The 16,975-nt window shown below is 50.6% G+C and overlaps 1 protein-coding gene across 2 annotated transcripts in view; it reads right to left on the reverse strand.

Moving 5' to 3' along the window:
• The window catches only part of VWF (von Willebrand factor), a 134,220-nt gene extending 119,221 nt beyond the window's left edge, over positions 1–14,999 (reverse strand). Inside the window, exons 1-5 of one of the 2 annotated variants that reach the window (XM_036117632.2) lie at positions 14,799–14,986; positions 13,588–13,642; positions 11,909–12,073; positions 786–888; positions 40–248 (exon numbers count right to left, since the gene is read on the reverse strand). In XM_036117632.2, the coding sequence (XP_035973525.1) occupies positions 40–248; positions 786–888; positions 11,909–12,073; positions 13,588–13,642 (532 nt within the window). In that variant the 5' untranslated portion in view covers positions 14,799–14,986. Of the gene's footprint in view, positions 1–39; positions 249–785; positions 889–11,908; positions 12,074–13,587; positions 13,643–14,798 lie in introns of both variants that reach the window. The other variant, XM_078075515.1, reaches the window with a different exon arrangement.
• Positions 15,000–16,975: the final 1,976 nt, after the last annotated feature.

Below are 16,975 nucleotides of genomic sequence, written 5' to 3' on the forward strand. Positions count from 1 at the left end.
GACCACAACTCCAGGGAAATGGTATCAACAGACGCTTACCTTCTTGTGTCCTGAAGTCATCCTCGGCAAAGATGTTATAGTCGCCACAGAGCCCACAGGTCTTGTTGAAGTATCTGTCTGACAGCAGGACTTGAAAGTTGCCACTGCCATCAATTCTGGCCACAAAGCCGTAGGCCTCACTGGACAGCTTGTAGTATCCAGCCTCGGTCTCCAGGTACAGCCCGTTGGAGGCATAGGGCATAGAGATGCTGGAGGGACAAGGATGAGCTCTGGAAGCCGGCTTCTCATGCGTTTCCTGGGTGTCCCTCCCACCTTTCAACCCCAAATCCATGCTCCAGCGTTGGGACCTTGGTGCAAAGTCGCTGAGGGCCTAGACCGGGAGTCGGGACACGGGGCTCCCCCCGCCAAGCCCTGCCTCTCGCTTTCCCTGGGCACATTTACTTCCTCTCTCGGGGGCCCAGCTCCCTCAGCTGAAAAAACAAGAGGTTGCAAGAGGGATCCCTAGGGTCTTTTTTTTTTTTTTAAGATTTTATTTATTTATTAGAGAAGGAGAGTGCAGAGTAAGACAGAGAGAGAGCACAAGCAGGGGGAGCGGCAGAGGGAGAGGGAGAAGCAGGCTCCCCACTAAGCAGGGAGCCTGATACAGGGCTGATCGCAAGACCCCAGGATCATGACCTGAGCCAAAGGCAGACACTTAAGCAACTGAGACACCCAGGCGAACTCCCTACCCCACGTCCTATCTTTTTTAACTCGGACATTCCAGACATTCCAGGCTTCTGACTTACTTTTGGGTCCCCTGCAGCACGGTACCATTGACAAACAAATGGATGCCAAAAAATTCTCCGAGATACACGGAGAGGCTCACTCTCTTGCCATTTTGGAAGCCCCCTGAAAGAGAAAAGAGTCAGTGTCAGTGATTATTACCAAGACAGGACATTTATTTCTAATCATCTTATGTACATCACGAATCTCATCTCCGTGGAAAACTCCCCCCACCCCAAGGACTTAAATGGGCAATAAAAATCTTCTGAAAAATATCATTTACTCACTCATTTTTCCATTCATCTAAAAATATTTATTGAAGCCTTCTGGATACATAGCCCGCTAACAATCTCTTCTATTTCTCAAAAGAAAGCTATAAAAGCATGACCCCTTCTTCTGGGAGCTTACAATCTTTTTTTTTTTTTTTTTAAGATTTTATCCATCTATTTGACAGAGAGAGAGAAAAGGAGTGTACAAGCAGGGGGAGCGGCAGGCAGAGGGAGAAGCAGACTCCCCGCTGAGCTGGGAGCCCGATGAGGGGCTCAACCCCAGGACCCTGGGATCATGACCTGAGCCAAAGGCAGACCCTTAACTGACTGAGCCACCCAGGCACCCCTGGGAGCTTACACTCTAAGTAAGATAAGCAGGCAATAATTGACCATACTGTAAGGCGGCACATAAAAGCAACATTGTGAGTTATCTGTAATAGGTACCTTAGGATAGAGTTATGTAAAATGTTCTCTTAGGACAGCCCAAACCAGAATCCCTGGGCTCTTTGTTTAAAATGGAGATTCCTGGGGTGCCTGGGCGGCTCAGTCTGTTAAGCATCTGCCTTCAGCTCAGGTCATGATCCCGGGGTCCTGGGAGTCCTGGATCGAGCCCCACATGGGGCTCCTTGCTTGGCAGGGAGCCTGCTTCTCCCTCTGCCTGCTGCTTCCCCTGCTTGTGCTCTCTCTCTTTCTCTTTCTCCCTCTCTCTCTGTCTCTGACAAATAAATAAATAAGCTTTTTTAAAAAAATAAAATAAAATGGAGAGTCATGAGTTCTGTTTCAGGTTACTGAATTTGATGCTCTGGGAGGCCTTTAGAGATCCTGCTGGCAAAGTGCCTCACGCCACGTGAGAAACTCAGGAAGGAGGCGATAAATGATCAATATTGCCATGAGAGATGTGTGAATAGGCGAACACATGAGAAAATCATCTCTGAACAAGGGTTCAGTTGTGAGGGGCAAACACAGAGGCCAGGGTGGGGGCAGTGACCTGAAAGCAGGAAAACAAGCAGGAGCCCCAGTTGCTGCAGCACCATGGAGACTAATCCCATCCTCTCCAAAGATTCTGACTGGCCACGGGAGGTGAAGGAGTCAGAAGGAACCATGCGGAGTCCGAGTCTCCAGCCTCAGAGACCCAGAAGTTGCTGAAAATAGGGAAGATGAAAGGCAGCAGTGCACATGCAGATGGAAGATGCTGGAGAAAAGGGGGTCAAAGATGGGGCTCAGTGACTGAGGGATCCTGCAGAAATGGGGCAAAGGACCCAGGCCGAAAGGTTAACCTTGAAAATGAAATATTCCCTCTCCTAGAAGAGTGTGGGCTCCAGCCGCTCAGCAAAAGAAGAGGTAAGAATGTCTGTGGAACTGGGGCACCTGGGTGGCTCAGTTGGTTGAGCGTCTGCCTTCGGCTCAGGTCATGATCCCAGGGTCCTGGGATTGAGCCCCGCATCGGGCTCCCTGCTCAGCGGGGAGCCTGCTTCTCCCACTCCCCCTGCTTGTGCTTGCTCTCTCTCTCTCTCAAATAAATAAATAAAATCTTAAAAAAAAAAAAATCTGTGGAACTAAGAGCAGACGAGGAGGTTTGTTGGCATGAGGTGCTGCTGCCATGGCTTGGGCCACTGACAAAGTCAGAGAGGAGTTCCCCAGCTGAGGCCTGAGCTGGACCGAGCTGCTAGAGGACAGCGATGAGCTATGGCGCACACGCACGCACGCGCACACGCATGTGCCAAGCAGAAAATGTAGTCGCTTCTGGTGAGATTTCAGTGAGAGAGTCACACGTAAAAAACTGGCCCATTCTAAGAATAGCTTCCTGAATGATCCACTCTTAGCAGCTCAGGGGCCCCCAGGAAAGGCCCACAGACCACCCACAGCACACAAACCACAGTCTGCAGAGCTCTGGACCAACACTGTCAGGAGGAAAACGAGACACCAACCACATTAGAGGGGGTTTTGTCCTGTTTGCCTGAGGAGCTTGCCTGCTCTGCATTTGCACTTAGAACAGTTTTGCAGCAAGCAAATCTTTAAACAGTTAAGCAAACTTTCTGACGGCAGGAAATTAGCCAAAGAAAAACAAACACAACCACATAGATAGGTGATCAGACAAACAGAATTAAACATTAATGGTAGAATCTGAGTGGTGGGCATATGCGTGTTTGCTGTCTTATTCTTTGAACGTTTCTGAATACTTGGACATTTCCGCAGTAAAATCTTGAAAAAAAAACAAGCAAATGGGACAGTCTGGTGACCACCTCCAGTTGGCAGTCCCTCCCCGGAGGCTTCCGTGCCTCTGGGCCTTCGCAGCTCCTCTCCTGGCCTGTTCTGGAGCTGAGCCTACCCATGCACAGCTCCATCACCCAGGCACAGTTCCATTCACCACCTGCCTGTGGGAAAGGGTGGACGATGAGCCCAAGAAGTCGGGGGCTCTGGTCCCTTATGACCACAGAACCTGTCTCCTCATCAACACAATTTTCCTTGCCATCATGCCCAATGTCACAGAGCATACGGATGGGTGGTCCTGTCCCTGCCTCACTGGGTAACTCAACCAGTATGTTGCCTCTGAGCCAAAGGCATCTCCTTCCTGGAAACAAGAGGAATCCCTGTGCGCCTCTCCTTGCAGAATCTCCCACCTTCTCATGGGGATTCAAAAGGGCTCTGGAGAACGAGTCAGCCAGGGAGCATGTGGTTGGAGGGTGGGTAGGGAACGTTCTCGATGCAATCAGGCAGCTTGGGGTAGGCCACCACCCTGCAGCTGCAGATCTGCAGCTCTTCAGAGCTTTCGGGGATATAGAATCACCCAAATGGTCGCTTGCTCCACGGAGGGCAGGTGCGGTGGGAAAGCCGGAGCTCACTACCCCAGTAAGGGTGATAGGCTCCCACTGTGTGGGGATGCATGGGAGCCCCCACCCTTTGCAAGTAAATAATGAAGGCAGCCTGACCTCACAGACCATGGGACTTGGGTCCACCCAGGTGGCTGCACTTGGGGTAACATGCCCATTGTCATGGAGCCAGTGAGTGGTGAGAGAGTCAGGACTCAGACAAGGTGCTGGTTTAAGTATTTGAAGAGCTGGCTCTGTGTGCCCGGGGAAGGATCAGCATTAGTAAGCCAGGGAGCACCTGCTGAGCAGAGACTGTGTGAGGCAGAGCCCTGTCAGGGGAGGTGGGGCTGGCTGCCCAGGATCTTCACTTGTCCAGCGACCCCAGGGGAGCTGGGATTGGGACCCTTGTTGAGGACTGAACTGTGAGGAGCCTACGGGATTCCTGACACTGAACATCTGAAGGAGGCCCTAAGAGCAGTCACTCCACACCCAAAGCAGGAGGGCAGCAAGAAGATTTTGGAAAGTGTGCCCTGAAGAAGACTTCAATACAGAAAAACACACCGTGGGGGCACCTGGCTGGCACAGTTGGAAGAGCATGCGACTCTTGATCTTGGGGTCGTGGGTTCGAGCCCCGTGTTGGGTGTAGAGTTTACTTAAAAATAAAAATCTTTAATACAGTGGCTAACTGAATATAATATAAATAAATAAATAAATAAATAATAAATAAATAAAAATCTTTAAAAAAAAGAGAGAAAGAAAGAAAAACACCATGGCAGCGAGAAGGCTCTTGGGGATGGTCTAAACAGGTGGCTTTAAAACATTTTTACCCAGAAAGCGGAATAAAAACACAGTTGACTTCATGACGCAGTATGCATACACTCACACATTTCATATCACTTACCCTTCCCATGTGCCATGCACTCTGACACCTTCTAAGGTTTTCTATTCTGTTCCATTTAATTTCTTTAAATGCTGGTTACAGCCATTAATTTTAAACCCATACGTTGTGACTCAGTTTGAAAAACACTGATCTAGACTGACTCCACTTTATAGATAGAGAAACTGAAGCCTAAATTTACAACGTGGTTTGTCCACCCCAGCAATATTGACATTTGGGGCCAGACACTTCTTTTTTTTTTAAGATTTTATTTATTTATTTGAGAGAGACAGAGACAGAGCATGAGCAACGGGGACAGGGGCAGAGGGAGAGGGAGAAGCCAACTCCCTGCTGAGCAGGGAGCCCGATGCAGGACTCAAACCCAAGATCCCGAGATCATGACCTGAGCCAAAGGCAGACGCTTAACCCAACTGAGCCACCCAGGTGCCCCCAGGCACTTTTTTGTAGTGGGGGCCTTCTAGCGTATGGTAGGGTAATTAGCAGGACCCCTAACCTCCACCCCCTCTGTGCCAGTAGCAACCACCCGCAAGTTGTGACAATCCGAAATGTCTCAGATACTGCCAAATATCCTCTGGGAGAAAATCACCCAGGTTGAGAACCACTGGTTTATGCTGTTAACATGAGGCGGAGCCCATCCACAGGTTTTCTGACTTCAAGGCTAAATCTTTTGAAACACAAAGCTGCCTAATGGGGCATCTGAGTGCTCTGGATTCAGTTAACCATTAATGCAGGAGAGAATTCCAGATTAGCCTTATATTTTATTTGCTTCCTTCCCTCCCTGCAGAACTCAGGGGAGAATCCGATGATGGGCAGCCATTAGGAAGATGAGCCGTTAAAAATTGCCGGTGAGCCCAGGAGGGACTCCCCACACTCCACAGATGCGCAGGGGTGCAACTTCCTATAACCGAGGGGAGATGATGGGCTGGGTGTCCACCGCAAGAGGCCAGAGCAAACCAGGGAAGTTCTCCCCATGGCTCTGTCTCTCACCTGGCCTCTTGAACTCAGTGACCGAGGGGGCTACTTGAGGGAACAAGGCTCCCCCCCCCATGTTGGAGGGGAAGCGTACTGGGGAGCAAGCTGGCAGCTGGAACCAGAGTCAGATCGGGGTGCTTTCCTGGACCTTAGAATGTGAAACTCACTAATGCGCATTTCTAACAAACACTTCACCTCCACTCCTGTGATTCTGATGCAGGTGATCATCTTCCAAACCCGGAGAAACAGGGATCTGGTCTAATAGCACCATTTACTGACGTGGAAACTAAGGCTCCTCCGGGTAAGTGACTCAGCACGGGGTCCGCTTTGTCTACGGCTTTCTCTGGGCTGGCGCGGGAACTCCCGCAGCTTGCCTGAGGAAGAGCGGTCTCTCTGAACAGGGGGCACCAGGACTCCAGGGGTCTCTCCCCCTGGTGCCTGTGCCGGTGGGCCAGGAGACCCGTAGCTCTGGCCTGCCTGGACCTGCCTGACCAAGAGCCAGGATGGAGGAAAGGGCCCCCCCTCCCCTTGCACCAGGTGGTCCTTCATGCTTAGACATAAACACTTTACCCAGGATGTGAATAAGGTCCACAGGCACTCGAGAGGAATGGGAATTTGTGGTTTGGAAGCAAGGAAACAGGATGTCATTGGAGAACAATGGGGCAGAGGTGTATGGGAGGGGACACGGGCATGCACGTGGAAACTGGAACTGCCATGTCCAGCAGCAGCGCTCAGCGGGGGTCTGCTTCTCCCTCTCCCTCTGCCCCCCCCCCATTCGTGCCCTCTCATGCTCTCTCTCTCTCATATAAATAAGATCTTTAAAAAAAAAGAAAGTGTAATGAACTCATAGGCTGCTTTAGGCCCATTACCTGCCAGAAAACTGCCCCCTGACAAATTGTTATCAGAACAGCGACCCAGTGGGCATAAGGGGGGTCCCACTGAAATGCTTTGAAACAGAGAGGCTTAACACAGCCGTGCAGTTCCTCCTTGGCCCCCGAAACCCCGAAAAGGATGGGCAGAAAAGGCCAGGCCTTGGACACAAACCCAAGCGATGCACCAGGGAAGGAGGACTAATGTCCCCCTGACCTTGACAGAAACAGCCCCTCAGGACCCTACAGCTCCTTGCCCCGCCATGTTCACACCCAATAAGTGGACACCCTGTGTTAAGGCGGCTGCTTTCTATCACTAAGATGGGGGTAACCCTGCACTCCTGTCAATGATTTCTCTCCCTTGATCCTCACAGTATCCCCATCTTAAAAATGAGGAAGGGGAAGTTGGGGACACAGGCACAGTTCCCTAAGGACACTCCGTGACCAGGGGGAGCCCAGACCGGCACGCGGCTTTCTGACCACAAGTGTGGCTCTTTCTACACTTCCATTTCCTGCTGGGGGCAGAGCGACCTCGTGCTGGGCATGGAAAACAACCAGGCCCCGCAAGTGGATGAGCCCAGGGCTGGACAGGGCCAGCGGGGTCAGGGGGCTTCCTGGAGGAAGCGACAGTGACAGCCTGAGTTCCCCTGCCTGTGAGGCCTGCCCTGAGCGGGGAGGGGTCCAGAGTGGGGTGTAAGTGAGGGAAGGGGACTTGTCCAACATGACGCTTGCCTCCCTGAGCCCAGAAGATGCACTCTGGGCTTGGCCCCAAGATTTCATTACACATGTTTCAAATCCACCTCCAGGGTAAGGAGTCCACAGCTGGAGTCAAGACAGCAACCCCTAGTGTCTCCATAGGGTCCTCCGACCTGGAAAGTCCCCTGAAGCCCAAAGCTACAGGGTAGAGAGGGTGTCACTGTTCTTTCAAAATCTTTCTCCCATCACTCTTAACCGTCCATTCCCACTGACACCCCAAAGTCATCTTAGGGAGGGGGGTCTTAGGTAGGGGGTCTATATGGAACCCCACTATGATTTTTTAAGATGCAAACAACTAAGTACACATAGAATGATCAGTAGATGGTTTTAATGTCAATTTCCTGGCTGTGATAGTTGAGGATGGTTTTGTACAATGTTACCAAATGAGGGAAACTGGGTAAAGGCTACATAGATTTGTATTTTTTTTTTACAATTGCATGTGAATCAATAATTAGCTGAAAATAAGTTTAATTTAAAAAAAAAATAAGTAAATTTTGGATATTCTCTCCAGTAACTTTTGGGTTTCTTATGGAGATACAAGAGGCCACTATGGGTTTTTTTTTTTAATTGAGAAACAAAACAAAAAAGAGAAAAAAGTTTTTGCCTTGTGATGAGAACTTTTAAGATCTGCTCTCTTAAAAACTTTCAAACACACCATAGAGCAGTGTTAGCTATAATCACCATGTCGTACATCCCATCTTTAGGACTTATCTGTCTTATAAACGGAAGTTTGTACTTTGTGACCACCTGCCTCTGATAACCGCAAATCTGATCTCTTTTTCTAAGAGTGTGGGTCTTGTTTTTTTTTTTCTTTTCTTTTCTTTTGTAGATTCCACAAGTAAGTGAAATCATCCAGTATTTGTCTTTCTCTGTCTGACTTATTTCATTTAGAATAATGCCCTCAAGGTCCATCCATGGTGTTGTAAATGCCCTATGCTTTTTAAGGTAGAGAAACCCACTTAAAATAAACATTGAGGCCACCTGAGGCAGGAGGTCATCAGCCTTCAGCCTCCCAGGGAAGGTGCAGGGGTACTTTTTCTCTGCAACTGCTCTCCCAAGTCACTCCCCAGCTGCTGCCTCTGAAGCAAGAGGGGTCCCCAAGTTCAGTGTTCAGAATGGCTTCCTCCGTTTGTCATGCCCTGGGGATGTCTGTGGTCCTCTTTACCCCCTGCCTGGTTATCATGGCCAAGATCACCCTACCTCCCGCCTTTCTCCCTTTCTGGATCGTTTTGGCAAAGTAGCAATTCCTTCTTCATCCTTTCAGCTGCACAAGACTCTACAGTAGCTCCTCACTGCTGTTGAGTCGGGAGACAAACTCCCCCACCAGGCTCTCAGCCTCACCCCATGACCCAGCCTTACTGCCCACTAGTCCCCAGCCCCATGCTTCTCAAAGTTTGGTCCCCAAACCAGCAGCCACAGCAGCACCTGGGAACTTACTAGAAATGAGCCTTGCGGCCCCACTCCAGATCCACTGACTCAGAAACTGGCAATGGAGCCCAGCAACCTGTTTCGAAGCAGCCCTCCTGGCCATCCTGAGGCAGGTGCTTCTAGAACCATTGTGCCGGCCACACTGACCTCCCCACTGGGCTGCACTCCCTCCAGCATGTTCCCTGTGCCCAGGTTGTCCCCGCTGCATGCAGCCCCTGCCCTGTCCTCTCTGCCCAACCAAAACCCCTCCCCCAAGGCTCCTCACAGGCCGTGCTTTTCACAAAACCGACTCTTTGGTACAACACAGCACTGTGCTTTGTTAATCCCCACCTCACCCCCAACTTCGGTGTTGCCAGAGACCCCAGTGAGCCAAGCACCAGGAAACAAAGATGAGTGAGACGTGGTCCATGCCCTTGGGGGGCTCACAGAGGAGGAGGAAAATGGCAGCCTAGTGAAGCTCAGTCCGCTGAAGTCACACCGAGACAGGGTTCCAGCAGAGGCAGGGCAGGCGGTGAAGGCATAAGGAGCCTCCCAGTTACGACAACTGTCAGCCCATGCAGCTCCCAGACAGCATGGCCCCGCACTGAGCCCCGAGGGCTGCATCCAGCCTTGGAGCCTGGTGGAGTGACGGCCCCAAGAGCCCCACTGCCTGCATCTCGATAGGGGTCTGGGTGTTGACAAAATCTCTCCTTGACCAAACCTGAATCAGGCTTCTCCAAGCCCTCCTCTGAATTAGGCCCCCAACTTAGGCTCTGTCCTGGTCTGATTGGTTGAGTTCAGCAAGAATCTTGTGGGGTCAATGGGGCGCCTGGGTGGCTCAGATGGTTAAGCGTCTGCTTTCGGCTCAGGTCATGATCCCAGGGTCCTGGGATCGAGTCCCGCATCGGGCTCCCTGCTCAGCGGGGAGCCTGCTTCTCCCTCTCCCGCTGCCTCTCTCTCTCTCTCTCTCTCTCTCTGTCTCTCATGAATAAATAAATAAAATCTAAAAAAAAAAAAAAAAAAAGAATCTTGTGGGGTCAAAAGATACAAATGTAGGGATCCGAAGGGGTACATGCACCCCGATGTTTATAGCAGCAATGTCCACAATAGCCAAACTGTGGAAAGAGCCAAGATGTCCATCAACAGATGAATGGATAAAGAAGATGTGGTATATATATACAATGGAATATTATGCAGCCATCAAAAGGAATGAGATCTTGCCATTTGCAACGACATGGATGGAACTGGAGGGTGTTATGCTGAGCGAAATAAGTCAATCAGAGGGCGCCTGGGTGGCTCAGTTGGTTAAGCAACTGCCTTCGGCTCAGGTCATGATCCTGGAGTCCCTGGATCGAGTCCCGCATCGGGCTCCCTGTTCGGCAGGGAGTCTGCTTCTCCCTCTGACCCTCCCCCCTCTCATGTGCTCTCTCTCTCTCTCATTCTCTCTCTCAAATAAATAAATAAATAAATCTTTAGAAATAAGTCAATCAGAGAAAGACATGTATCATATGACCTCATTGATATAAGGAATTCTTAATCTCAGGAAACAAACTGAGTGTTGCTGGAGTGGTGGGGGGTGGGAGGGAGTGGTGGGGGGTGGGAGGGATCGGGTGCCTGGGTGATAGACATTGGGGAGGGTATGTGCTATGGTGAGCGCTGTGAATTGTGTAAGACTGATGAATCACAGACCTGTACCTCTGGAACAAATAATACATTATATGTTAAAAAAAAAAAAAAAGAAAGAAAAGAAGAAGATAGCAGGAGGGGAAGAATGAAGGGGTGGAAATCAGAGGGGGAGACAAACCATGAGAGACGATGGACTCTGAAAAACAAACTGAGGGTTCTAGAGGGGAGGGGGGTGGGAGGATGGGTTAGCCTGGTGATGTGTATTAAAGAGGGCACGCTCTGCATGGAGCACTGGGTGTTATACGCAAACAATGAATCATGGGACACTACATGAAAAACTAATGATGTAATGTATGGTGATTAACATAACAATAAAAAATTTTTTAAAAAAAGAATCTTGTGGGGTCAGTTTATCGAAAATCCCCCATCCTCAATATCTGACCAATTCCTCACACTCCTCCCTCAATGTCTTATCACCCTGGCCTGCCTTCAGCAAGAACCCTGTCAAGTGGGCTTAGCCGGATGTTATCCCTGATGTGTTGCCCTCAGTAATTTTCCATCCACTGACCCCCACCCGGCTCATTGGCTATAAATCCCCACTTGGCCTTTTGATATTTGGCATGAAGCCCCATGTCTCTCCCCTACTACAAACTTACCTCCCCACCATGGCCGTGGTCCCTCTTGAAAAAAGCCTTCCTGACTGTCTTTGCCAAGTGTCATGAAAAATTGTGCTTTAACAATGTGGGTCTGTCCACTGCCACGCCATCTCCTCGAGGCTGCGAACCCCGTCTTTGCGAGGTTTTGTAGCATCCTCGCTCACACATCACACACATCTGACTCATTCTCAGAGTGTGAAGGTCACCGAACCACATCTCCCATCACCGCCTCCAGCCCCCCTCCCAGCCTTGGAGAGCGCCCTCTCTCCTTAGTGCAGAGGAACGTTCCCGCATCCTGACAAGCCCAGGATCAAAATCCAGCTGGACCTTTTATTAACTGTCAACCCTTGGCAGGATCATACCAACTCCTTGGGCTCAGCTCTTCATTTGTAAAACGGGGTGGCTACACCCATATACACATCTCAGAGCTGCTGTGGGGCACAGAGATAAATACCAGCAAAATACCAGCACTCCTCCAGGAGCACACGAGGTGCTCAACATCCGCTAGGTACCCTGAATTCCACCAAGAACATAGCAACGGCCCCTCCCGTTTGCCAGGAGCTCTGTGTGTTACAAAGCGTCTTCTGGTTCATCATTTCTCTTGATACTTTGGAGCTCCCAGAGTGCTGCCTGGACCCAGAGCAATGCACACAACCGCTGGAAAAGCATGAAGACTCTCTCCACCCCATCAGGCTCCCAAGAGAGAGACCTGGAGGGGGTGGGCAGCTTCTTGTTCACGGAAAGGCCATTCCCATCCATGCTTCCCCAGGAATCTGTAAGCTCAGGCCCTGTCATAAGAATACCCCCACAACCCCCACCTGCACTGGGGTTGAGCTTAGCTGGCACCTGCTCTGAATCCCTCCCTTCAGTGCCCCGGACTCACCGATAAGTGAGAAGGAGTGTTTCTGGCAGTCCCCAGCCAGGAGGTAACTGCAATCTCCCGCAAAGCTGTACATGCTCTCATCAAAGGTGTTGATGAAGTCGCCTCCAAAGAGGCTGCATCGGGCCATCGATGACCTGCCAACAGTCCCTTTTGTACAAAGGGTCCCTGGAGGGAGAAACTACAGGTGAGCAGAGCTAGGACCGTCAGCCCAAACCACTCCAGCCTTGTAGAAATGAGCCTGTGGCTGATAAAAATTTGACTGTAGAGAAGTACTTTCCATCCTAAACAAGGTTCAAGTTGTTGCTTTTGGACCTCAAAAATGACCCAGGACTCATAGAAATAATAGAGGGACAGCTTTTCAGGATATCTGTTTGTTTTAGTGACATTTACTTACTGATTTAAAATGTAATACGTGCTTATCAGAGAAAATTTGGAGAATACAGAAGAAAAATACAAACAGGGTAGAATCATCTGTAACCAACATTCAGCAATAATTAGAGTCAGCATTTTGGTTTTATCTTTCTGTTCTATTTCACAGCATATGTACAATTATAGATTTTTTATGAATTTGTGATCATCCTATACAAACTATTTATAACCTATTTCTCAATATATTATAAAGAATTTATCGTACCGTTGTGTATACTTGCAAAACATGATTTGTAATGACTATATGTTGCATCTAAATGTATACAGTATAACCCCCTACTATTAGGTTCTTAGCATTTTTCCAAATTTTTTAACATATAAATAGATTGCAAGGAGCAACCTTATGCATTAATATACTGGTATATCTTGAACAGTTTACATTCAAACAAATTAGCCTGTGTGTCCAACACATAGAATCTATGAAGCCTTAGCTTCTCGAGAGCCATATGCTAACTCCCAGGAGACCCTCCTGCCACCTTCCCATTGTGTGTGTGTCTGTGTGTATGTGTGTGTGTGGTCAGATGGGGCACCACAGTAGTAAATTTCTAGTGGTAAATTTCTAGTAAAACTTCTAAGTTTTCTGGGTCCACTGGCATAGGACCCACCTAGTAAGAAGATGTAGAGTGTATGAAAAATGTACATTTCCCCCCAGACTACACTGCGAGCAGCAGGCTGGATGTTGCTGGCCAGAGTGGTCTAAGTGGGGACAAGCCAGGGCCAGAAAAAGGTCCCTCTTGCCATTCACAGACTCAGTATCTCAGCAAGGGAAGGTAGGCCATGAAGTCCAGTGAAAGAGTAGTAGCCTGAGACCCAGGAGAACTGACCTCTGATCTTTGCTTTATGTGACTTTGGAGCATTTGTTTTTCCCCTCTGACCCTCAGTCTCTTCGTCTGTACTCTGAGAGGTTCAACTAGATGACCTCTGCAGTCTCTACCCAATTCTTGGATTCCTTCTTCCCCATCCTGCAGCCCCATCGCAGAGGACTGCTCTGGGTGGCCCTTGTGCTTCTTAATCGTCCAATCAGATTGGCATTTGCAGGCACCTGCTCCTTGAGGAATACAAGCCAGGGGCAGGGGGCTCTGAAGAAGCTTCATAAGGGGTATGAACCAGTCACTCTGGCGGGCCCAACACAAGCCTAACATGGGACTGGGCACACAGGTGAGCTCCAGACACACCCGCTGATTCCTGAAAGGGAGTTTTTCCAAATGACCTGAGGCAGGAGTAAAGAATGGAAGCAGTTTGGTACCTACCTGGCAAGGTGAGGGCTAGAGCCAGCAGCACGCTCGCAAGTCTGGCAGGAATCATCTGCAGAGAAGCAGGGGAAATGATCACTGATCACTGCCCTCACAGATAGCTACTGGTATGCGCTACGGTCCATGTGCGAAGTGGGAAGAACTTATTTTTTTTTAAAGCAAGAGAAAAGATTGATCCTCACTGGCCCCTGTTTGCCTTGAACATGGAGTGCTGGTCCCCAAAAAAAGTTCCCGGCCAGGACCAGGCCCAAGAGTAACAATCACTGTGAGCCAGACCCCAAGTGCCCTTCCCCAAACAGCCGTCCCAGAGCCCAGGCAAAGGAGGAAAATTCTGCTTTCTCCTCTATATGCCTCCAGGCCAGCCTGGCACCCCTGCACCAGCTAGGAGCTCACATGCACCCAATTCCCCCCTGCCTCTTCATCTTTCCATGCCTGGCAGCAAACTGGGGAGAAGGAGCTATTGTATGCTTCTGTTCCTATCACAGGCACCCAGACTTCAAGAATGCTCGACAGCCACGTTTGCTGGTCAGTCCCCAGCACTACACCATGAGCACCTGGCATAGTGACAGCCCCCAGGAGCTGCTCAGGCAATGAGCTGATGAATGGACGGGAGTTCAGTAGCCCCAGGCCAGGGCAAGGCTCCCCATAGTGTGCACCCCTCCAGAGAGTGACAATTGACTCTGGCTGGAGAGCACACCCCAATCCCTTACAGCCCCTCTCCTCTTGAAAACATTGTTAAATAGGAACAGAATCTATCACCTGAGATTCCCTGGGGGTGACTCCTTTCCTGCCCAATGCCTCATCCAACCCAGGAGAGACAAACCCAATCTGTCATATATCTGCGGGAGGGACACTTCAGTGTCAGATATGGCCACATCTCGGTCTCAGAGCAGGTGACCCTCTACAAGCTCCCAACACTCAGGTACATCAGGCTGCTCCCAGAACACAGCCAGAGGTGAGGGCAAAACTCACTGCAGGCTCGCCTCGTCAAGTATCACACGCAGAAAAGCCAGGCGTGAACAGAAGCAGCCACAGGACTCCCCAGCGACAAGTGGAGAGCAAGCCTTCGGATGGTCCCTGGCTTTAAGTCACCCTCCAAACGAGTCCTTCTAGCCCCGGGACAGAGGACTACCCCCTTCCCCAGGGGCAGGGAGCCATCCTGATCTTCCTCCCGCAACAGAGCCAGCCCTGCTCCCGAAAGACCAGACCTTTCCCTGCAAGCGGGGGCAGCAGGTATCTCCAGGGTCCGTTGGGAAGCTCAGCGCCGCGCAACGGTGCCGCCCGCCTAGGCCATGCTCCCGGGCAGCCGAGGCCAAAGGGACCGCCGCAGCTCTGGGCTGTCTTGCTGCTAAGTGACCCAGGGGCTGCACTCCTGCGGCCAGGGGAAGATAGAGCCCAAGTCGTGACGTCCACCAACCCCCCTCCTTTCCCACCACAATAGCCCTGAGCTGCCCCAGCAGGGGATTGGCCTCCTGTTAATGACCACAAGGAAACAATGAGCGGAAATGGTATTAGAAATACCTCCAGGCCGATAAGGCTTTGAAGAGTTTGGTGGGAGACCTCGCACAGCTGCCATAATGAGCTGCCTTGCCCTCCCCACGCCCCCCACCCCACAGCCCGGGTCCTCCCCACACGGAGGGCTCCGCACAGACAGGGGATGACCGGGAATGCTGGTTGTCCCCGGGCAGGCTGGTCCAGGCCAGGGAAGAGCCCAGACCTGATCAACACAGCCTCTGGATCCGGCTGCCAAGGCCAGACACTGGCGAAGTTTGGAAAAACACCTCAACCTGAGCCAAATGAGCCGCTGTGTTTGGAGAAAGAAGAGAACGGATGCTTCCTGTGCACACTAAGGTATGAATGATGCAGGCCTGGCCCCGACAACAGGCCCTTTGAATCCTGGCTAGTGGTCACAGACAAGCTAGATGAGGGCCTGCTCCCAAGCCCGGGGCCTTTGTGAAATGATGGCCGGGGCCGTTCCATTCTCGGCCTCCCCGGGAGACTCCACCCACTGCTGGTGCCTGACACGGCCCTGACCTCACACACCATGCACACACACCACACACATCACACACACCACACACACTACAAACATCCACACACATCCACACACATCACACACACCACACACATCACACACACCACAAACACACACACACGGCCCCCCCATACCACACACTCACACACACACACATCACACACATCACACACACAACACACACCGCACACATCACATACATCACACACATCACATACATCACACACATCACATACATCACACACATCACACACACCACACAAATCCACACACATCCACACACATCACACACAGCACACACACCACACACACCACACACATCACACACACCACACACATCCACACACACCACACACATCCACACGCATCACACACATCACACACGCAACACACACCACACACATCACACACATCACACACATCACACACACCACACACACCGCACACATCCACACACACCACACATATCACACACATCACACACATCCACACCGACCACATACGTCCACACACACCGCACACATCCACACACATCACACACACCACGCACATCCACACACACCACACACGTACACAGCCCCCCCACACCACACACATCCACACACATCACACACCACGCACATCACACACACCCACACACCACGCACATACACAGCCCCCACACCATGCACATCCACATATCATACACACACACCACACATATCACACACACTACACACATCACACATATACACAGCCCCCCACACCACACACATACAGACACATCACACACCCCACGCACTTACACACACCCCACACCACACACATACGTACACATACCACACCCATACACACCACATATATACATCTGACACACAACACACACCCCACATGCATGTACACATTCCGTACACACCACACACACACATATCACATACACCATACACACACACCACACACCACACCACACACACACCACACCACACACACATACCCACACATCACACACACACCACATATGCTACCCACACCACACAAACACATACATCACAACATGCACAAATACACACACATGCCACACCCGCACACATACATATATACCCACACATACACATACCTGACACCCAACACACACCCCACATGCATGTACACACACCATACACACACCACACACACATATCACATACACCATTCACACACACCACCTGCACCACATACACATATACACACAACACACACAACCCACGTGCATATACACATACCACATACACACAACACACCACACATGCACAACACCACCCACACACCACACACAACACCACACATGACATACACCGCACACATACCCACACAACATCACATACACACCAC

This window comes from Halichoerus grypus, chromosome 6 (assembly GCF_964656455.1).
Source record: "Halichoerus grypus chromosome 6, mHalGry1.hap1.1, whole genome shotgun sequence".
Taxonomy (NCBI): Eukaryota; Metazoa; Chordata; class Mammalia; order Carnivora; family Phocidae; genus Halichoerus; species Halichoerus grypus.